At 49.7% G+C, this 24309-nt stretch overlaps 1 protein-coding gene across 1 annotated transcript in view; it reads right to left on the bottom strand.

Moving 5' to 3' along the window:
- The window catches only part of LOC126521517 (protein Wnt-16-like), a 152549-nt gene that overhangs the window by 113094 nt on the left and 15146 nt on the right, over positions 1–24309 (bottom strand). The window contains exon 2 of the mRNA XM_055065786.1: positions 15138–15307. Within this exon, the coding sequence (XP_054921761.1) occupies positions 15138–15307 (170 nt within the window). The remainder of the gene's footprint in view (positions 1–15137; positions 15308–24309) is intronic.

Here is a 24309-nt window from a genome sequence, read left to right as displayed (position 1 = left end):
CTGGATTACAGATATCTTTGTACTATATACCACATGGTCCAAGCATACAGCATCAGCGGTTATATATTCATAAACGCTGTGCGGCGTGACTAGGCGAGGTAGTATTGCGGCGTTAGCCCGTTTTCTCTTGCTTTTTCGAGAAAGAGGATGATAACCGAAATTTTCTTTTCGGTTGTTTTCGTTCCGTTCTCTACGACGCACTCACACGTATTACAGAAATTTTGTCCTCAAAAATGGGCATCGCATTTTTTTTTATGCGATCTCTCATATATTATGGCTGTATGCAGGCCAAAAAGGCAATGCCGAAGCGCACAGCTTACATATGTACCTTGCTGGTTCACCAACCGCAGTTATCGCTGTGTTGAGCAGCGCCATCGGCCCCATGCAGGAAGGCTAGAGTAGACATATGGCAATTTGAAGTCTACTAGACTTGAAATGCGCGAGAACGATGCCGGTGCATCACAAATATTTGATAGCGCCTGCCGCTTAGATGTTTCGGGGTTGCCTTAGACTGGCCGTGCACGAGCATTCGCTCTTATGCTTTATGTTTTACTCCCTACGCCAAGCGATCAGATATTGAGCAGATTTACCATTTCATGCTGCTAATACAGAATCGCCGGTTTTCTTTGTTGAATTAAAACGGATATAAGCAAAATAGTTCACAACACATAAACACACCGCGGCTGATAATGTGCGTACACCGCGGCTGATAAAACGCGTCACATTTTTGCGCCCCCAAGAGATATTTCCGCCTACTGTAGTTATAGATGCACCGAAAGGCTGCCCTGACGACCTTATATGAACGGACATGGCGTAAATTTCACAAAGTACGATCTAAAACATCTCTAAATCGTTCCGCAGCACGCAACAGCAATACTTTCAAGCAGCGCCGCGCCGGATCGCCCAAGCCAGAGAGGAGGAAAGGCTCTCCGCGCGCCCTATCCTCCTCGCCCGATGAAAAGGTCTATACCGACAATAACGGGAAGTCAATGCTGGACCTTTGTGAGCAACATAACCTCGTGATCGTGAATACAGGGCCTAAGTGTGAAGGACAGATCACGTGGGAAGTGGGAAACCGGCAATCGACCAATGATTACTGTCTGATGACAGAAGGAATTCATGATAAGTTGAGAGAAATGGTCATCGATGAGGAAGGGTTTAACAGCATAGGGAGTGACCCTAAACGCATCATTTTGAAAATGGTATATGTAGTTGGGAAAGAGAGCAAGGAGAGCAAAATGGCCAGTCCAAATTTGAACGCTGAACAAATAGCAAATGCATTCACTGGAGTTGAGGAAGTAACTTGGCAAATGGCCAAGTAAAGAGTGGGAATATGGTGAGCTTCTAAGTGTAATAACGACAGAAATACGGAAAGAGAAACAACTTGTTCGTTGGAAAGGAAAAAAATAAACCGAAAAGCTGGTGGAACAAGGAGATACGAGAAGCGATCGCCGAACGACAGAAAGCATCTCGAGAGCACAGGCAGGTAAAAAAGGCGCAGTTGCCACAGGATGAAGTAACCAGTAAATGGGATATATACCGGGAGAAAAAGTCTATGGTTCAAATACTGATGCAAGCAAAATTAAAAGGTGAAAGTGAACGTTGGTTGTCAGAAATACGTGAGAAAAAGAAGGCCGCACCTAGAATATTTTGGAACCACATAAAATTATTAGGCAGGAAGTCAACAACAATACAACAACATACCCTAGACGAAGATGAAAACAGACTGGAAGGAGAAGCGGCGATAAATAACATCCGAAAAGCAACAGCCGAATCTTTCCAAGGCAATGACGAGGTTGTACTTGATGAAAAAAAGAGCATCAGAGACCCAAGTGGTAAAGGAGCTGGTGCTGACAAATTTAAACTGGAAGAAAGCGGAAGAGAAAATTCCTAAGCGCACAGCCACAGGGCTAGACGAGGTTCCCGTTAGGCTGATAAATGAACTAGGACCAAAAAGTAAGGAAGCTCTAGTGAAAGCAGTGGAAAAAACTTTAAAGGATAGACGAATACCAGACAGTTGGCGACAAAGTAGAATGAATTTAATTTATAAAGGTAAGGGGGAGAAAGACAGAATTCACTCGTATAGACCGTTGGCCATTACATCGGTAATATACAGGCTAGCAATGCAGGCAATCAAATTAATGCTTCAAGCATGGGCAGAGAATAATGGCATTTTGGGAGAGCTTCAGAATGGCTTTAGAATAGGTAGGCGTTTGGATGATAACTTGTTTGTTCTTACTTAGTGTATTGAAATATCAAAGGCAGAAAGCAGACCGTTGTATCTGGCCTTTTTGGAGATTACAGGAGCCTACGGCAACGTAGACCGTAACATTTTGTGGGATATTCTGGAAGGGGAAGGCTTAGGTAACGATTGTCTACAGCTTTTGAGAGAGATTTACCTAGAAAATACCGTTTGCGTTGAATGGGAAGGGATGAGGAACGAGGAGAAAGTTCATATCAACAAGGGACTGAGGCAGGGGTGCCCTTTATCCCCTCTGCTGTTTATGATGTACATGGTGAGGATGGAGAGGGCGCTAGAAGGAAGTAATATCGAGTTTAAACTCTCATACAAACAGGCGGGTACAGTAATAGAGCAGCAACTCCCAGGTTTATTTTATGCGGACGACATTTGTGTTGCTAGCTAACAAGCAAAGTGATTTGCAACGTCTGGCTAGTATCTGTGGACAGGAAGGCAACAATTTAGGTTTGAAATTTAATGTTAGAAAATCATGTGTTATGGTATTCAATGAAAACAGTGAACAGACAGTGGAGATACAGGGCCAAGAAATACCTCGGGTAGCAGAATATAAATACCTTGGTATATGGATAAACGAAGGCAATGGATATATGGAAACACAGGAAAAAACCATAACAGTAAAGGGGAAGAGAAATGCAGCCATAATGAAGCACAGAGCGCTATGGGGATACAATAGGTACGAGGTCCTCCGAGGTATGTGGAAAGGTGTAATGGTTCCAGGACTTACTATGGGCTGGACTAATTTTGAAGTGAGGGGAGCTCGCAGTAAAATTGAGTATGAAGAACGGCTGATGAATATGGAAGAAAGTGAATGGGCTGGGAGAGTGTCCAGATATCTATACAGGAAAAATATTGATTCACAGTGGAGGAAAAGAACTAGGAAGCTTACCAGCAAGTATGCGGCCTGTAGGGTGGACAACACAGCAACAAAGAAGGTCAAGCGGAAAGTCAGAGAGGCTGAATTAATCTCATGGGTGGCGGCAATGGAAAAGAAACCTGCCATGAGTAACTACTTAAGAGGAAAAAACGAAATCGGGAAAGAAACCATTTATGATAACTCAAAGGGAAGCTCATTACTTTTCAAAGCGAGATCGGAATGCCTTAGAACACGCACCTATAAAGCGAGATATAAGAAGGAAGAAGCATGTGCTTGCTGCGGTAAAGCTAGGGAAACGACGGAGCATATTTTATTAGAATGTGAAGACGTCTACCCAGCGGTCGATTTAGGCACCACTGGCCTCCTTGAAGCCCTTGGGTTCGGCGGGAGCAGTGGTAAAGCAAACAGGTCCGCAATAGACATTAGTAAGAGGCGACTGGAGGATTGGTGGAAGAAAAGTAGGGAAACGACAAAAGACGGAGACGTAAAAAAGCACAGTTCGCAATAGGGGATCAAAAAACTTGGGCGTGGTAGTTCAGAGTGTTCTTTTTCTTTTTTCATTGTTTAACCTAGGTAGGATATTAGGCAGTACAGTAGCAAGAGCTTGGTGGCGCAACCCACCGCCCCGTTCGAAAGGGGACACTCATAATATCCATCCTATCCATCCATCCACCCATACGTCGCTTATTGTTTGTGCATTCTACCATGATTCTACGATTCTACTGTGAGTGAATGTGGAGCGATGGACGTGCTCGAAGAGTGTGTAAACATAAAATCGAACGCGCGCGCGGCCCTCGCAACAGTCCACCGTGCGCCCAACCTTCCCTGCGCAATGGTGGAAAATCTACTGCACCTCTCCGGCTGCATCTCGAACCAGAAGCGCCTTTTCCGCGCGATCCTCTGGCCTTTCGCCGAGGACATCGCCCTCGCTGATCGCCTCTGAGCCGCCTCCCCACGCCTACGACGGTTTCGGTCGCTGCTGCTCCTTCCCTCTTTCTTTCACCCCTCTCTTCACTCCCATTTCCCGCCTGTGCAGTGAGGTTGAGGTGTCCTCTCCGGAGAGACAGTTACTGCGCTGCACTTCACCCCAATTTTTCCTCCTTTTCCAACAAGAATCTCCATCTTGCCTGATCTCTCCCCATGCTATTTTTTCCTGTTTCCTCGTGTGAAGAGAGCCCTAAAAGGTCGCTGGATGGGGAGCGTGAAGCCCGTTCAAAACGCCGCGACAAAGCTGACAGCCCTGCCCAAAGAAGCGTTTTGCAACTGTTTTCAAGACCTCAAGAAGCGTTGGAAGCTGTGTATAGACTGCAAGGGAGACTATTTTGAAGGGGTGCTGCACAAATGATTTCAATGTTAAACGCATTTCTTTTAATGGATTCAGTCTCGGAACGTTACGGACAAAAGTTGTAAGTAGATCGTGTGGACAGCTCCAGCTCATTTTCCTTAAATCAGTGTGTACAAGGGGTACGCAAAAATAACTTTTTTCTCGGGCACTGATTATTTTCCTGTATAAGCAAGAAAAGCCACGACATTAGTGTAACATATGTTGGACATCACACTAATTTGTGCTTTAATTTACCAAGTGAGATGAGTTACCTTTATTGCTCATTCAATCAAATCACGCTGCAAGCTGCATTCATCAATCTTCTATTGGATTTTGCTAATTTTCAATGAGACATGTTTCCCTGTTGTGCTGATATGCAATGGCAAGCCCTCTGTGTATTCCAAAGGTAAAAGTTAAGCTCTAAATTAAATAAGACATTTCTAGTCAGAAACAACAAGCGAGAATGGTGAATGTATAGTATCAGAAGCCCGAGGTACAGAAATTATGAGAAGTGTCAAAGCATTTTAAGGAAAGAATGGTATTTGAAAATGCAAGACTCTTTAGTGGAGGTCAAGCAAGTCAATATAGGTAGACTACTCTGCGAAAGTATGCGAATAATGGGGTAGCAAACAATGGGTCAGGAAAGGTGTTTTTCTGCAAAACGAAAGCTGATGATTGTCATTACATGAGTCACCTTAGCATCATGAGACTGCTGCTTAAATTAAGAAACAAACCAAAAAACAAGCCACGCAAAAATAAAAAAAGACAATTTAATGATGCTCTCTCCACACTCGGATAAATAAAAAGAAACGGATCACATCTAATGTGGATATACCAAACACCTTGTGAAACACTAAGGAAAAATTAAGTTTCGAGCTATGGCACTTGCCGCATAAATGTGGGGGGCCTTGCACCAATAGTGATAGTTACCACTGCATTTAGAAATTGAAAGCATTCATGCTGACAAGGATCATTCTTTATATTTTTGGATACCACATCAAATGCCTCCACCAAGTGTTACAATGCTGCACGCAGCCATACTAAGGATCTCACAGCAACATCTGCAGGTAGAAAACAAAAGCAGTGAAAGTGCTGGTGTATTCTGGACACTGTCTTTGAAAACTTTTAGGCAAGAACAGTGCAAGAAGCAGACATATGAACTGCATTTATTTCCATGATTCCCCAGTTGAAGGGCCTTTTCTTTTTGTTTAGACAGCAGCTCCCTTATGTAGACTCTGCAAGCCAAGACGCCGTGGAAGCACATGTAGGTGAGAGGCAAGAAGCAATGGCACTGGTATTGACGCTAATCCAATTTATTTCTTTTTCTTACCTTTAGGCAGCCAGCACACTTTGAACAGCCACCTTGACTGTGGGTGTGTCCCCCATGTCGCCAAGGAAGCATTTGAGGGAAAGCGACCGGCAATGTGAACAGCCACTTCTCCATTTAAACGAGACCCTTTCTCTAAGGTGACTCCTACACCTCGCCACGCATGCCCACTTGTGCAGACTCCAGCAACAAAGATGCTGTGGAGGCATGTGCAGGCCAGAGGCAAGAAGCAATGGCACTGGTGTTGACATTCACCCAATTTCTTTCTTTTTTTACGCCGAGGCGGCCAGCACACCTCAAACAGGCACCTTGAATGCGGGTGTGTCAGCAGATTCCTTTTGTACATATGCTCATAATAAACTTGAACTTAATAATAAACTTGAAGGCAAATGGGACATTGATGCATTGCTTTTTTGAACATTTAGTCTACACATACATGCTACACTTTGCAGCACTACAGAGCATATTTTGAAGCTTCCCTCTATGTTTTTTTACCTTTAATTATGATGTGCTGTGTGGCCCTCAATGCTGCAGCTCATGTTGTAGCAGCTGCTTTGTGTATTGCACACTGGATTAAGCTTGTGATATCCACATGTGCAAAAGGCCTATGCTTCTCTGACAAATACAATATGAGGTTTTACGTAGAGTTCTCAGTAATACAATTAAAAAAGTAAGCAATCTCATCGTGGAATTGTGCTTACTACAGCAATTCCTTTGACAGTTATTGGCAAGTTGACAACTTGAACTGGTGAATCTGTCATGGGAAGAGATGTGTATACATATAGAATAAAAGAAAAGGCGAGTGTGTGTTTGGGGGGGGGGGAGGCGATAGCATTGGACGAGGCACGAACAAACGTACCTACAAGGTCCTCTAGACCCATTTCTTTAAGGTGCTGTAGAAAGCGTATTATGCATACAGTTGATACAATTAACTGGTATTACTACATACGCCCGGCGACGCGAGTACATATACCATGACTCGCATTCCCGACTGCACGCGGTGCCCTCCATATTCTTCTAGTTAATCGTGCTCGGTGCACCTAGAAAAGAAAGGTCATGGGCGCAGGTGCCTTTAAAGTATCTCGACCCGGCGAGACACCGCTGCGCGTGCCAGGGGAACTGTCCGTGCGTGCACGCACTGGCCACGGCGGCCCCAACCTACGGACCGCCCTGATTCGAGCCCTGATCCCCCCCACTACCCCTTGGATGCCCTGGAGATCCGGCGCCGCCTGCTTTATTATAATCTCAGATGCTCTCCTGAGACCTCCATTTGTCGGTTACATGTGCCCTCCTGCTAGATCACTACTTGTAAATATATATATATATATCGTCGCGACGAGAAAAGCACCCCGCAACGAAAAAAGCGCCCCACGGCTTCTGCCACATGCGCCGCCCGTGCGAGGAAAATTACGGTACGCCAACGAGAATCTGCCGACCACAGCTTCGAGCTCTTAACTCATAACCTCGTTGAGTCACACTTGCAACAGCAAACAGTGCGTGACTGCTGAAAACCGCATACTGCCGGAAACATTAACAGGATCATCCTTCGGTTGCACAACTGACACCTGCACGGCCAACGACCATGCCAACATCGACTAATACTCTCTAATTTCAATTCATCCATAGAGACGGATCTACATACAGACAAAATGGATAGCAGGCTAGCACACCTTCTTGAGGCCAAGCAATCACTTCTCGAGAGGTGGAAAAGCCAACGCTTGAATCGCAAGCTCAGAAAAAAGATAGCCGAGATCAACAAGCACATAGACGAGCACTGCCATGCCCTGTATACGCAGAAATGGGACAAAATTGGTAATTCAATCGACGGGCACATGCGCACGGGAGGTAAGTGGAATCTTCTCAAACACATGCTTGACAACTCTGGCACCAAGTCAAACCAGAGAAGTGTCCTCGCTAAAGCGCTCTACGAAGCCAAGAAGTCTTCGGAAAAGGACGTGCTGGAGATGCTAGCTAAGAAGTACCTGCCGCTCAACAGTGTGGCCGATGAGGCGGCATACCCAGTATACAAAGGGAACCCGAGCTCCGCGCTGGACGATCCTTTCAAAGTCAGTGAAATCCGCCGCGCCCTGCAAGACCTCAATGGTAGGTCCGCACCCGGCCCGGATCACATTAACAACAAGGGTCTCAGAAACCTAGAGGACGCATCGATCGAGTTTCTCACAGATCAGATAAATCGGACTTGGGAGGAGGGAATTGTACCGGAACAATGGAAGTTGGCGAAGGTCATACTCATCCCAAAGCCTAGTAAACCGTCGAGCTTGGACAACCTCCGCCCCATCTCACTGACGTCATGTGTAGGGAAGGTGGCCGAGCAGGCCATCCATAACAGAACTGCCGAGTATATCGAGACCAACGACCTTTTCCCTCACAACGTGATAGGTTTCAGGCCAGGCCCCTCCACTCAGGACGCCATGAAACTTATCAAGATCCAAATCCTGGAACGCTGCACTCGGGACACGAGAGCCATCCTTGGTTTGGACCTGGAGAAGGCTTTTGATAACATCCGTCACGAGTTCGTTCTCGACGCCATCTCCAAACTCGACCTAGGCTCGTCCTTCCATGCCTTCGTCAAGTCTTTCTTGAGCAAACGATGCGCCATCCTCAAGGCTGGAGATTTGGAATCGGAGAAAATGGAGCTGAGCAGAAGAGGCACCCCCCTGGGGTCAGTCATGTCACCGCTCCTCTTCAACGTCGCAATGGTCGACCTCTCAAGATACCTAGGCAAGGTCCAGGGCATCGGTCACACGATCTACGCGGACGACATCACTGCCTGGTGCGCGGGTGTGCGCGGGTGGCAGTGACGGACAAGTCGAAGCCGCTCTCCAGGAAGCCGTCGACACTACAGAGCGCTTTCTAACAGACACGGGACTCCGATGCTCCCCAACGAAATCGAAGCTCCTTCTCTACAGCCCAACTAGAAAGGGCCGCAAGCCACAGAACTGGAAACGCCCCACTGAAATCGACATTAATCTCTACACCAAGCGCGGAGATCCGATTCCGAAAGTCGCGTCCATTCGTATCTTGGGAATGACACTCGAAGGGGCGGGCACAAATAGCATCACCATTCACAAACTAGCAATGAAGACGGATAGCGTCATCGGCCTAATCAAGCGGGTAGCTAACAGAAGGAGAGGCCTGAGCGAAGAGAATCTGATAATGCTAGTCCACGCCTTCTTGTTATGCAATTTCACGTAAGTAGCGGCCATGCACGTCTGGAAGAGGGCCGAGCGATACAAGCTAAATGCCATGATAAGGAGGGGGATCAAGAGCGCGCTCGGGCTACCAAACTACACACGCACCGACCGACTCCTGCAGTTGGGTATTCATAATACCCTGGAAGAAATTGCAGAAGCACAAGAAAGGGCACAGATTCTCAGACTCTCCGGCACCAGGGTGGGCAGACGATTCCTAATAGAGATGGGCGTCCCCCCGGCCACTGTAGAAGACGCCTGCCAGGGCCTTCCGAAAGAGCAGAAAGACATCATCATATCGCCCGCCCCGCCCAATATGCATCCTCAGCGCAACGTAGAAAGAAGGAAGGCCAGGGTGGTGGCGCTCCCACGCCGCGCGACAGAACTCCCTGGCGGCAGCTGCTTCGTTGACGCGGCCCAGTATGGCAACAGCAACAATTTCACGGTAATGTCAATCAACCACAAGGGTTCGACCGTTAACGCCGCTTCGGTACGAAGCACGTCGTCGCGTGCGGCCGAACAAGTGGTCATTGCCTTGGCCCTCCTGGAAGACAAACATGCCAATACCTTTTTCCTCCCTTGCCAACTCTCCTTTACCCCCTACGCAACAAAGAGCTGTGGGACGATGCCCTCCACGGCGGACTTCCCGAGGTCCTCCGAGCTGTGATACAACGGGCTCGAAACATCGCCGGAATCATCTTAGGGACCCTGGACTGAGGGTTCCTCCCATACTGCTCTCGCGGTTCAAATAATAATAATAAAGATCTTTTACTCTCTCTCTCTTCAGCGACTCCAGGGCAGCCATCCGCGCCTTCAGCGTTGGCGCGGTGTGTAAGGAAGCCTGTCGCATCCACGACGGCAAAAGCATCGCCACCCACACTCGCGTGGTTCCCCGCTCACATGGGATCCATCATGGGAGGCCCCACAAACCTCAACGAGCTGGCCCACTCCAAGGCGCGAGGTCTCGCTTTCCGCGACTATGGAGAACTTCAACGCCGGCCCGCAATGGTGGAGAACAGAGATCAACCGACCACATACAATGAAATTACGCAGCACTTTTATCTCGGCAGGAGAGACTTTCCCCTTCGCTGGCCGGTTTCCCCGGAAGCGCCGCTAATCTGCTCTCGCTCGTCTGCACTTATTCCCTAGGTTTGTTCGATTCAGAAAAAGTGCACGGCACCATGTACGAAAAGGTGCAGGCGGTCCAGGCACACCCACTTTTCCGCTGCTAAGTTCAAGGGTGCACTGCACCGCTGCGGCACCTTATTGCACCTTATCTTGAACTCACCCAGGTGAGTCGAGGACGGGGGTGCAGGGGGCGCCTTCGGAGAATTGAGGGCCTGTGTTCAGCGCACCGTGAATTGGTGCATGAGATAAATTTAATTGAACCGAATAGACCTTCTCTCATCACCGTTTCCGCCATACGCATGTTTGAATCCCCAACAAAGACCACTCTAAGCTGTTACTCCTCGCCCTTTTAATTTCCACATGAAGACGCGATGGCCTCCCTCCTGGTGTTATCGTCACCCTTCACTTAGTCGTCTGTTTTCCTTGTATTTGCTGATTTTTCGGTGAATAAAGATAGATGGAGTTGGCGCTTGTCCTGTGACGTTCTCCCTCTCGTGATCATAGTATTGGCGCTGTTCCTTCCTAATTTAAGAAACTCCCCTCTGCCGAAACAGGTTGACCACGTGGCGCTTCCCATGAGGCTGTGAGCCGCGGCAGCGACCGGCCGCGTTCGGCGGAGTCGGCAGTGCTCATGGCTGACGGTTTGCTTACATCTGTGAAGTGTCGTTCCGTGACAGCGTTTCGTCAATTTGTTTCCCGTATTTCCTTCTAGAAAGTGTTATAGGCGTGCCTGAAGCTCACTGTATCGCAGCTTCAAGTACGTTAGGTCTGATCACTTTGCTGACAACGATAAATGCAAGAGCAACGTTTTCAAGTGCGGAAGAAGGCTTAGGTATACCTCGAAGCTGCTCACTGACTCGTGATGACGTCTCAGGTCCTGACTGTGTTTCCGCGCTGCGCGACCGTGGCCTGTGTTCTTCAGTACGTGAGGAGGAGGAAATAACATTTTTGAGTTCTGAGGAACCCCTCCCCACCCACTCTTGCTTTAATGGTTGGCAGGGGTCGCAGGCCGCACCCACGTTGGGGACGGGAAGCCCGTGAGCCCCCGCCCTTTCGTGAGCCCTCAGGACGACCCGGAGCTAGGTCTGGTGGCCGTCGCTGCGCAGGGCGTCCACCCAGTCTTCTTCTTTACTGAACACGGTGTCACTTAAAGCGGAGCATTGCCAGAGTATGTGCGCTAGCGAGCAGTACAATTCGCCGCAATTCGGACATTGCGGCTCTACCTCTGGTGAATGAAGGCTGTCTGCCTCTCGAGGGGAACGACCCTGTCTGAAGCATTCTGAATATCGATGACTGTGGTCTAGGGAGTTTAGCGTGGGGGAGTGGGAAGGTCCTCCTCGACAGCTGATAGTGTGTTGTTATTTCGTTGAAGGTGAGCAGCGGGTCTCGGTGCTCCCCTTCCTCCCCGCCACTTCGCTCGCCACGATCGCCGCGGCCGTGCGCCAGCCCGTTGGCGTTGGGAAAGTTGGGGTGTACGTCGGCCCCCATGTTTGCCGGAAACCATTTGACGATGTGATGACCCGCGGCTCCCTCGTTGCCGAGGACGGCCACCGCTTCCCGCGATATCGAACCCTATAGGCGAATATGCTCTGGCCGCCGATCGCGAATCTGTGTACACGTAAGGACGTTCGGGGTCCCTCATTGCCATGGCTATTGCCACCTGTTCGGCCACTTCGGACGTTACCCCCTTGACCGATGCCGCGGTAATGATCGTCCCATCCCAGCGTATCGAGACGGCCGCGTACCGGTCGCTGCGCCCGTACTGGGCCGCGTCTACAAATGCCACCAGTCCCGGGCAGTTGGCGGTCGATTTCAACAGTGCTCGGGCCCTCGCCTTTCGGCGCCCCTCGTTGAATTGCGAGTGGTCGTTTCTCGGAAGCGGTTCTACCTTGAAAGTGCCCCTGACTGCCGCGCTGAGCGCGACCTTGCGTGCATTGCACTCTGCCTCTGCATATATGCCTGCTTCTTCTAGGATGCGTCTGCCGGCCCTGCTGGCCGACAGCCGCACAACCTGTGCCTTGGTCTGCGCTTCGATTATTTCTGCTAGCGAATTGTGGACCCCTAACCGATCAAGCCGCTCCGTGCTTGTAGTGATCGGAAGACCTAGCACCCTTTTGATGCTCTTGCGCATCAGTGTCTCTATCTTGGCCGCGTCTTTCTTGGTCCATTTTAGCGCGGAGGCTAGGTAATTTACGTGACTAATGAGGAAGGCGTGGTAAAGTCTGATGAGATTGCTCTCGTTGAGCCCTCCTCTGCGGTTGGTCCCCCTGAGGATCAGCCGGAGCATGCTCTCCATTTTGGACGTGAGTTTCATGACCGTTTACGTGTTACCGCCTTTAGCCTCAATTAGCAGCCCCAGGATTCTTATAGAGTGTCCACTCTGGGGATCAGCTGGCCGTCGCTCGTGTGTAATTTGATCGGTATTTGATCGATCGGCGTCAAATTCCTCATGCCTTGTTTCGAGGGCCTGTACAGCAACAGTTCCGATTTTCTGGCTGACAGGCGGAGTCCCGTTTCCTTCAGGTACTCTTCCGTTGTGTCCAGCGCCTCTGGAAGAGCCCGCTCTACTTCTGCATCGGACCCTCCCGGGCACCAAACCTTAATGTCTTCTGCGTACAGGGCGTGATTGACGTTGGTCACTCTCGTCAGCCGGTCGGAGAGCCCTTTCATTGCTAGATTGAATAATAGTGGGGAGAGCACCGCACCTTTTGGGGTGCCCCTCGCGCCCAGCGTGTACTAATCGGACGTGGCATGTCCTATTTTGATCGTGGCCTTCCTGTCTCTGAGGAAGGAGCCTATGTAAGAGTGGAATTTCCGGCCGAGCCCCATCACCGAGATCATTTCCATTAGAAATCTGTGTTTGACCGTGTCGAACGCTTTCATTAGGTCCAAGGCCAGTATTCCCCTGGTGTCTCTGGTCATGCCGTTGATTATATGCTTCTTGAGTAGTAACATTACATCCTGTGTGGAGAGGCCTGGTCTGAAGCCCGCCATGTTATGTGGGAACAGGCCCTCTCTCTCTATGTACCGCGATACTCGGTTATGCATGGCATGTTCCGCCATCTTGCCAACGCACGAGGTTAGCGATATCGGCCGCATGTTCTCCGCCGCAAGTGGTTTACCGGGTTTCGGTATTAGTATGACCGAGGCCTCTTTTCAGACCTCTGGTACTCGTCCCGTTTCCCACGCTCTGTTGATTTCTTCGGTGAGCTTCTTGACCGACTTTCCGTCTAGATTTCTCCACAGTTTGTTCGAGACACCGTCCGGGCCCGTCACCGAGCGTCCGTTGAGGCCTTGTAAGGCATCCCACATTTTCGATTCCGTGAAGGACACGTCGAGTTCTTCGACCTCTGCGCCGGCATATTGTGGATAGTCGCCGTCACCTGACGGGCCCAGTGGCAGATACGTCTCCGCCAGTTCTTTTAGGAGCTCGCTCTCCGTTCTGCTCTGCTCGTTTTGCTTGTGTAAAATCCTATCGATTGCCAATCTCTGATTGCCTTTGAATTGCCTGTCGTCTAACAGTTTCTTTAGGAGGTTCCATTTGCCTCCGGCTCTCATTTGTCCGTCCACCGACGCGCACACCTCGTTCCACTGTTGCTTGGAAAGCTCGATCGAGTGCGCTTCGATTTCCCGCTTTAGTGCCGCTACTTTCTTTCGCAGCCTGCGATTTAGTCTTTGCGTTTTCCACCTGGCCGTGATGGAATTCTTTGCCTCTAATAGGTGTGCAAATCTCGCGTCCATCCTTTCCACCTTCAGTTCGGTTTGGACGACCCTCGTCGCGGTGCTAACGTGCTCTTTGAGCCTTCTAAAGAGGCTGCCTAGGTACGCGTATTCGCTTGTGTCTTCCTTCCTTAGTTTGCGGAAGGTGTCCCAGTCGGTGACCTTAAATTCTCTCCGTGGTGCCGCCCTGATTGGGATCGTCACCGCCAGTATGTAGTGGTCGCTGCCGAGGTTCTCGTGCAGGTTGCGCCACTCGGCCCCTCGCACGTTTTTGACGAAGGTCAGGTCGGGCGTCGTGTCCCGCGCCGCCGACGTGCCTAGTCGAGTCGGATAACGGGGTTCCGTCACCAGCACTTAGTGACTTCCTCCAATAGCCGCTCTCCCTTAGTCATTGGTCTTGCGCAACCCAAGACTTCGTGAGGTGCGTTAAAATCTCCCGCCACTATTAGCGGGGACCCCCTGGCCATTCAGGTCGCCTTCGCTATTATCGATGCGAACGACTGTCTGTGGTCAGAGGGCGGGCTGTACACGCTCACTACGAATACGCGGTTTTTCAGCGAACCGTTCGGTATGATTTCGATCGCGGTTACCTCCGCTTTTGCGTTGCCTAATTTCAAATCTCGTTCCTGGAAAGAGTATTTATTCGCGACGAGGGTCGCCACTCCGCGTTACCCTGTTCGAAATTCGACGAGGAAACCCGGTAGCCGGGCAGGGTCGCCTCGCTACCCAAAGTTTCTTGCAAGATTATGACGTGCGGTTTGTCCGCCTGTGAGACAACGAACTGTAACGGCGGAGCCTTGCGCTTTTTGAAACTAGCGCAATTCCACTGCCACACGACCAGCTCTCTGGTTGAGTTGTTCGCCATGATTGATACCTTGGATTTGATTAGTACCTGCAGGCGCCATGTGTGCTTCGATACGCGTCACTCTTGCCGCGAGCGCTATTATGCTTTCCGCTAGTTGCTGGACCATTAGCTGCAAAGAGCTAATCGACTGTTGAATGCCCAAAAGGATGTTACTGGACTCGTGTTTCGCCAGGTTTCCCTCCTCCGTCAGGGGAGGGGCCCTGCGTTTGACCGAGAGAACCGACTGCTCTCCTTGCGGGGTCGGTGTACTTTGCGGCACCTGCTGCTGCTGTTGTTCGACTAGCTGGGGAGTGTAACCTTGTTTCCGAAACGATTCGAAATCCGCCCTCATTTGCACAATCTCCGCTTTGAGGAGCGCGTTTTCTTCCGCTAGCTGAGCTATTATAGGGTCTTCCTTGTTATGCTTTGGCAATGCTACCTGCGTTACCTTTGATTGTGGTTTCGGCTTTGGCTTGGCCCGGTCCGCCCAGGTAGGCCCCCTCTTGAATCCGCACTTGGGAGCGGGAGCGCCCCCTGGAGCGCGAGCGGCCCCTCGATCGGCTGCGCTGTCGACGTGTCGGCGTTGTCGAACGTCCCCTTCTGGAGGCGCTTGCCACGCTGGAATCGTAACCCAATATAAATCGTACAAGCTGGCTGGGTAAAGCGAATCACAGAAAGCAGGAACAGATTCACGATGTCGAGGGAAATTGTTTAGAGGGAGATGACGCTGTGAACTACATTGGTTCAGGCTGAGTCATTTGGGAAAGACGATAGGGTAGTCGCCCCAAATGAGGGAGCAACACAGGATAGCACAATAGAAAACAGCTTAGAACTGACCGATCTTAACTAGGAAAAGGCGGAAGCAAATGTTCCAAAGTGTACGTCCTCAGGGATAGACGAAATTCCAATCAAGTTGATTAATTAACTTGGCCCAAGAAGCAAGGAAACGCTGATAAAAGCATTGGAGGCAGTCATAACAAATAATCATATTCCGGGCAGCTGGAAACAGAATAAAATGAATTTGATTTATAAAGGGAAATGCGATAACACGAATATAAAATAATTCCGGCCAATTACGATAACATCAGTTATATATAGGCTGGCGATGCAGGCGGCGAAATTAAAAATGCAGTCATGGGTAGAAAGTAATAGAATACTCGGAGAACTTCCGAACGGGTTCAGAAGTGGTAGGCGCTTAGATGATGGCCTGTTCGTGCTTACCCAGTGCATAGAAATAGCTAAGGCGAAAAATAGACCTCTGTATTTAGCCTTCCTGGACATAAGCGGTGCATGCGACAACGTGAATACGACAACGTGAACGTGGAACTCCTGTGGAACATATTAAAAGATGAAGGTATCGGCCATGAGGTAATTTGTTTTCTACAGGAAATATCTCCAGAAAATAATGTTCAAATAACATGGGAAGAAATTCAGAGTACAACTGTCGAGGTACACAAACGATTAAGGCAAGGGTGTCCTCTATCACCACTGTTGTTCATGCTTTATATGATAAGTATGGAAAGAAGGTTACAAGGAAGCAATATAGGGTATAATCTGTCGTACAGATTAGGTGGAAAGGTTGTTGAGCTACGACTACCGGGTTTAATGTATGTGGACGATATTGTATTGTTAGCAGATAGCCAGGAAGATTTGCAAACTCTGGTTAATTAATGTGGAGACGAAGGAGACAGTCTAGGTTTCAGTTTTAGTGCAGCTAAGTCCGGTGTGATGTTTTTCAACGATACAACTGATCAGAAGCTTACAATACAAGGCTATGAAATTCCCCAAGTGGCCGAATACAAATATCTCGGGTTATGGATAAACAAAGGGCAGATGTACACGGAAAAGCACGAACAGTCTCTCATAGCAAAAGGGCGAAGAGGTGCCGGGATAATGAAACACAGGGCATTGTGGGGGTACAACAGGTATGAGGTACTGAGAGGTATTTGGAAGGGAGTAATGATGCCGGGGCTTACTTTCGGGAATGCGGTCCTGTGCTTAAAGGCAGAAGTTCAGTCGAGACTAGAAGTAAATCAGATACCTGTTGGAAGATTAGCACTAGGTGCGCACGGGAAAACTACAAACGAAGCAGTACAGGGGGATATGGGCTGGGCATCGTTCGAAGCACGGGAAGCTCAGAGTAAAATTCTATACGAAAAACGCCTGAGAAAATTGGACGATAACAGGTGGGCAGCTAAGTATACCTATACAGAAAGAGCGTTGACTCATAATGGCGCAATAGAACTAGGAAGCTAACCAGTAAGTATGCCAGACACGCGGACGGAGAAAGACAGAGCATTAAACGACAGGTTAAAAACGCGGAAGATAAAAATTGGATAAATTCAATGGAAAAGAAGCATAGTGTTGAACTATATCGAAACTGGAAACACCAGATCAGGTAGGAAGCGTTTTATGATAACTCAAGAGGCAGTGTCCTCCTCTTTGATGCTAGGTCAGGATGTCTTAGAACGCGGAGCTATAAAAAGAAATTTAACGAAGAAGAAGACACATGTACTGTGTGTGGTAAATCTGCAGAAACAATAGAACACCTCATACCAAAATGTGATGGTATCCATCCCGATGTCGATGCGGACACAGTCACGCTTCCTGAGGCCTAGGGTTCAGAGATAACAATAGTCATGTAAATAAATATACGGTGGAAATGAGCAAAAAGCGATTGGGGGATTGGTGGCTCAAAAGCAGAGCGGTGACATAAGGTTAAAAGTGTAGGAAGACGTATTTAAAAAAAATGGCGAATTTTAATAACTTACAACACAGTTAAACAAAAATAAAAAAATCTGAGCATGGTGGCAACTGCCATCACCCCGTTACAAAGGGGACGCCCCTACCTTCCTTCCATCCATCCATCCATCCATCCATCCATCGCGTGATCTGCTCCAGCTGTTGCGGCTGGCTTTGCAGCTGCGATTTCTTCGCGTTTCTGCGTCGGCGCCTCCTGCCCGCACGACGTAAGGGATTTGGTATCGTTGCTTGCACTTGCCGTCCGCCGTCAGGTGTTGGCCCTCGTCGCCCAAGTGCTCCCCCGCAGAGGGCGCACTTTGGCGAGCACTGGTGGTCTTCAGCCGGGTCGTTGACTCCCCAGCCGCGGCACCTCTTCTTGTCAGGATTTGGACAGACGTCGACTCCGTGGCCCAAGTCACCGCACCCGTAGCACAGGTCGTTCTGCCGCCTGCATAGCGTGCAGCGTATTAGGCTTACGCCACACATGACATAGTTCGGCACTTTCATGCCGTCGAAGAGCACTACCACCGTCGAAGTGTTTTTGACCCGCTTGGTTTCCAAGGCCTTGGGATTTCTTTGGTTCACGATCATGGCCTGAAGCTGGGCCTCATTGATTTCGGGGTCCACTCCTCTGATGACCTCCTTGCACGTGTTTTCCGCCGCCGCAATGTATGCGGCCACTTTGAATCCGCCTTCTCTTAGGTGAAGCTTGTGAACTCCGGCGTATGCGTTCGCGTTCTTCTCGGTCGGCGTGGACACGACGAGAATGCTCTGGGTTGCGTTCGGGCAAACGATGTCTTCCTCGGTCTTGTTCGGCGTGAGCAAGGCCGCCATTGCTAGCGCTTGCGCCAGGCGAATTTGACTCACTTTGTTCACGTCGATGCCGTCTCTCGGCTGCACTATGGTGCGAATGTGGTCCCTCGGTAGCCGGGGGAGCCTCGATGCGGCGACGAGGGGCTTGACCACGCTCTGCGGGCCGCCCTTCGTCTCTGCTCGTTCCTCGTTGCCTCGGTCCGGAACGGTCGGTCCCGGTTTGGCCTTCTTGTTTCGGCCGTCGTCCAGCCTGGACGATTCGCTTCTTCTAGGGAGATGTCCTCTCCCTCCACGACTGTCTCCATAGCGGGCATGCAGCCGCGCACACGTACGAGCGAGGCCTGGGCCAGCTCGCTCCTCGCCGCCGACGATAAGCCTAGTCGGGTAGGGCCAGCTGTGCCGCGGCGTGGCCCGAACTAAAAAGTCTCGAAAATTGAAAAAGAGTTCACTGACCGGAAAAAATCGGACATCGGTGTGTTCCTTAGAAGAAACTGCGTCGAATAGTGCACATTTCGTTGCTAGGAATCACAAAAATCAATTCGAAAACGTACAGAAGCGGGAGCCGAAAATCGCACATCCGCACTGGTCGGCTTCTCTTCTTTCTTCAGTACGTGAAATACGACTTTTATGTCCTTGTGAGTACATGCTGACAACGGCCGGTGTAATGCTTGAAAGCATTCAGTTTCTCACTACATTACCTAGAGGGATATCTGGCGCTGCTGCGCTGTGGTATGCATGGGAATGCCGGTATATTATGGATTCGGATTGGCATCGTTCTTGTAGAGACAGGACACTTTGAAGACGCGCTTGGCAAGTACCGTTCCGTCAGTCACAATGATTCATTTTCTACTAGAACAGCTCGTGAAAAGCTGTTTTAGGTGTATTATTACGCGAAAACATGTTTTGTTTAACTATGAGAACTTGTTATTGTGTGTACGACTACATGTTACGTAAAAAGTATCAGCGGGCCGCTAAAGTTGGAGGACAGACGACAAGGTTCGCGCTCGCTTTGAAACAGTTGGTCGTCTGTTCTTGCTTTTCTTCACTTGGTCATGCATTGTGGGTGAGTAAAGATGTAATATGCGTGAATGGAAACATTTTATGAAGATTTTACTTTGAGAACGCGTTATTTGCGTAACCATATCTACGTTTTAGACGAAGCCTCTTGCAACACCAGCCAACACGAGCCTCGCAGACACATATACCGTCATTCCCATGACGGCACGGTGCCCCCTAAAAAAACTGCCATAGACGGTGGCGCCAGATTACCCTCTAGGTGTTATAGTGAGAAACTCTATGCTTGAAAGGACCGCGTAGCAATGGCAACAGCAGCCACTGCTCGAGCGACGACGTCCGTGCTATAGACCGTTTCATCGGGCGAGGAGGATAGGGCGCGCGGAGAGCCTTTCGTCCTCTCTGGCTTGGGCGATCCGGCGCGGCGCTGCTTGAAAGTATTGCTGTTGCGTGCTGCGGAACGATTTAGAGATGTTTTATGTTGAATTCCAATGGCAGATCCAGATCAAGTTTTTCTGCTCTGTATGGAGCAATCCTATTCCAATGGCAGAGTGGGAGCGTGAGCTGTGTGTTCCAATGGCAGATTGGGACCAGCCGCTGATCCCGGATTGCTCCGTGGAGCAAAAATATTTGCTCCACCGAAATCGGCAGATTTGACCGGAAGTCCTCGTGACGTAATTCCTTCACCCGCCTCTGCTTCCTGTCACGGTCGCCTGTTTCCGGTCGCGGGCAGCTATGGACGACATGGGAAACGTGGACGCAGCTTCGCGCCGTGCGATTTTGTTCGCGCTTTTAGACAGCTCCGACTCAGACAGTACAATTTCCAAGTCGAGTGATGATTCTTCTGACACGGACAGTGAAATGGGGTGGTGGGTTGCGCTTCCAAGCGCTTGTTCCTCTCTTTATCCTAGCGCCCTCTCACTTGATTTTCGTGTACTAAGTGCCCCCGCGGGAGCGCACGCATTCCCTTCGCAGATATGGTGTGCGCACATGAGAGCGATCTCAGTCGGAGCGACGCGCTCCGTTCGTGATCCGGCCGAGCGCTCGCGATCTACCATTGGAATTCAACATTAGATCGTACTTTGTGAAATTTACGCCATGTCCGTTCATATAAGGTCGTCAGGGCAGCCTTTCGGTGCATCTATAACTACAGTAGGCGGAAATATCTCTTGGGGGCGCAAAAATGTGACGCGTTTTATCAGCCGCGGTGTACGCACATTATCAGCCGCGGTGTGTTTATGTGTTGTGAACTATTTTGCTTATATCCGTTTTAATTCAACAAAGAAAACCGGCGATTCTGTATTAGCAGCATGAAATGGTAAATCTGCTCAATATCTGATCGCTTGGCGTAGGGAGTAAAACATAAAGCATAAGAGCGAATGCTCGTGCACGGCCAGTCTAAGGCAACCCCGAAACATCTAAGCGGCAGGCGCTATCAAATATTTGTGATGCACCGGCATCGTTCTCGCGCATTTCAAGTCTAGTAGACTTCAAATTGCCATATGTCTACTCTAGCCTTCCTGCATGGGGCCGATGGCGCTGCTCAACACAGCGATAACTGCGGTTGGTGAACCAGCAAGGTACATATGTAAGCTGTGCGCTTCGGCATTGCCTTTTTGGCCTGCATACAGCCATAATATATGAGAGATCGCATAAAAAAAAATGCGATGCCCATTTTTGAGGTCAAAATTTCCGTAATACGTGTGAGTGCGTGGTAGAGAACGGAACGAACACAACCGAAAAAAATATTCGGTTATCATCCTCTTTCTCGAAAAAGCAAGAGAAAACGGGCTAACGCCTCAATAAGGCCTCGCATAGTCACGCCGCACATTGTTTATAAATATATGACCGCTGATGCCGTATGCTTGGACCTTGCAGTATAAAGAACAAATATATATGTAATCCAGCACCTACCACTGCATAGGGCGCTCGCGCAGTTCGTAAACAGTCCCTTTGCTGGACGAGCTTAATTCAGACTGTAAGGTATGCTGTTATTACTTGCCAAAACTATTTTATTCAGGGGCAGAAACCGCATCCATCGAACCAAGTAGTCACGCAATGTAACCTGCAGCGAACAGCTTGAATGCTTGTCAAAGTATAACATCACAGCTCCTATCGCAGCATAACGGTACCCACGCTCACGCTATTACGATCGTCGCCTAGGTTTCATAGCTCCTAAACCGCAGCTTAGAAATAGAGGATAATACTGCAATAAGGTCACATTAGTGATTGGAACATTCAGAAATGCACAATTGATCTCCGAGGCCGATTGTAGACTAGAATATGCGCGCACGCATCGTGCTGCGTGTTCCGTCCACCCCAACGCCAGCAGAAATTCCGGCCATGACGCCTTAAACTACTTCAGCACGTCTCACAGAACCGTTTACCACGTAGAACACGCACGTCATACTAAAGAGACCGCACGACCGCGAAAACAAACGCCAGAACCTACCGCCGAGCGTATACCTGCCATGCAAACGACCGTTTTCACCCAAGCCAGTATGGCGCTGCTCATAGGCGGCGCCACTGCGCTCACAATATGGCGGCGCCTACGAAAAAACGGTCTATAGCCATCTAAATCCTGTATGTGGGCATTCATGTCACCTAATAGGACAATTTCAGCACCACTCCCGAAACCCTCAATATCAGCGCTTATACATTCCACTAACTCTTCATTCTTCTCGGTGCAATTTTTTCCGGTCCACAAATACGTAACGCCCAGCCAAGTTTCTTTCCCACTCATTGTACCCGATAACCAAAGATGCGTATTTTTTACTTGTAGTGCCATCTAGCGGCTGCCACAGCAACTAACATAAATAGCCCAGGTTAGCCCGCAAAGATGGCGCTACACATACGCACCAACATTTGTTTTGAGGAATCATTTCTAGAGAAGAAAATAAATCAGTCTCGAAACTTTACCGACAAAAATTGTATTTTACTTGCGAGTATACTCAACAAAAATATGTCCCAGGTGATTAGTGGCATTTGAGATTATGTCAGTATTGCATATGTGCATGTTGTCTAATAGCGTCCTCGATCACCTTGCCCCGGAGTTGCCCTGAAACCAGAATGGTGCGCTTTGCACCACCGTGGTGGCGCACTGCGGAGGGTCAACATCGAGGACAAAACTGCACCCCGTGCAGCGTGCTTGCCTGCAGCGCTACGTTGCCCCTGGCGCGAAAAACGTGCGCGAACACGCGCGCGCGCACATATTATTGTTTGCAGGTGCTGAGCATCTGCGCCAACCGCTCGAACCTTGTCAAACTGCGTGCTCCGACATACCTGGTTGCAAGCAAACACCAATGGATTTTATAATTAATCCTGACGACCCGTTCAACGAACCTGTCCACTTTCGGCCGCTCTTCACTGCATTGTTTCTGGACGAGGTCGATCAGCATGTCGTCTTCGCTGTCAGACGAACTTGAAAAAAGCTCATCGATTGCAGCAACTAGGAGCGCTTCCTTTCTCATTGCGGACATCTCCACTAGCTAACTCCGTCAACTTCGTTGCAATCGCAGCTTGCGCAGCTATCGGGCCAGAGCGTCCGCGGTTCTGCAGTCGGCAGTGCGCGTGCGCGTCGCACGTTTCGCAGTGCTTGCTGGGATTGCACCCCGGCGCACCGCCGATTTTCTCGGTGCGAGACGGGGCAACAAAAAACCGCTCCAACAGGGTGCGCTTCCGGCACGGAGGAAGGAAACTAAGGAGAGGCCCTACACTCTTAGGCAAAGTTACACCCTTTGGCTTGCCCCTTCTGCCACACAACAATAATCGTTATCTGCCTTGATGCGTTTCCTTTCTTTAACGCTGCGAGCCCGGTACTTTCCAGTAACGAACGGCACGCGCGTTATCAGCATAGAACAGTTTACACCCTTTAGAGTGCCCCTTCTGATAACGCGCGTGCCGTTCGTTACTGGAAAGTTCCGGGCTTGCAGCGTTAAAGAAAGGAAACGCATCAAGGCAGATAACGATTATTGTTGTGTGGCAGAAGGGGCAAGCCAAAGGGTGTAACTTTGCCTAAGAGTGTACCCCCTCCGCGCGCTAGGAGAAAAGTGTGGCGGAAATGACGTAGTAGGTTCTCATTTTTTTTGCTGCTCTTTTATTTTTTTGTTGTATGGCCACGCCTTTTGGGCCACAATGGCGGTGTTGTTATGGTTTTGAGCGCTCACACGTGTTGCTCTGGTACACTCTAAGAACAGTTTACACCCTTTGGCTTGCCCCTTCTGCCACACAAAAATAATCGTCATCTGCCTTGATGCGTTTCCTTTCTTTATCGCTGCAAGCCCGGAACTTTCCAGTGACGAACGGCACGCGCGTTATCAGAAGGGGCACTCCAAAGGGTGTAAACTGTTCTATGCTGATAACGCGCGTGCCGTTCGTTACTGGAAAGTTCCGGGCTCGCAGCGATAAAGAAAGGAAACGCATCAAGGCAGATGACGATTATTTTTGTGTGGCAGAAGGGGCAAGCCAAAGGGTGTAAACTGTTCTTAGAGTGTAGGTTTCGGGCCGTGGCAAAGGCACTGAGTGGGCGGGTTTGCGTTAGTCACCGTGTCTTGTTGCGCTGTGTTACCTGCACCGTGCTCTGCCAGATGTTGCGCGAGCGCGCGCGCTCCGCGCGCGACACCACGCGCAGCGCGGCGTGGTTTCGCGAAAGATGTAAACAAGAGAGGAGGGTGGCCCAAAAGGCGGAGCATCGCCATGAGCAACGCCAAATTCCGGCTTCACTTTTGCTTCACAAAGAGTGACGTCAGGGCCTCTCCTTAGTTTCCTTCCTCCGTGGCTTCCGGTGATCGAGGATGGTCGGTGCGCACCGGTGCGGTTGATCGAGGATGAAAGTGCGCACCAAGGCGCCCCGGTGCGGGTGATCGAGGACGCTATAAGGGTGCTATTCTCGACACCACGGAGGAAGGAAACTAAGGAGAGGCCCTACCCGCTCCGCGCGCTAGGAGAAAAGTGTGGCGGAAATGACGTAGTAGGTTCTCATTTTTTTGCTGCTTTTTTATTTTTATTTTTGTATGGCCACGCCTTTTGGGCCACAATGGCGGCGTTGTTAT

The sequence above is a fragment of the Dermacentor andersoni genome, chromosome 6 (genome assembly GCF_023375885.2).
Source record: "Dermacentor andersoni chromosome 6, qqDerAnde1_hic_scaffold, whole genome shotgun sequence".
Taxonomy (NCBI): Eukaryota; Metazoa; Arthropoda; class Arachnida; order Ixodida; family Ixodidae; genus Dermacentor; species Dermacentor andersoni.
The sequence above is the reverse complement of the archived record's forward strand: the minus strand, read 5'-3'. Positions and strand labels throughout refer to the sequence as shown.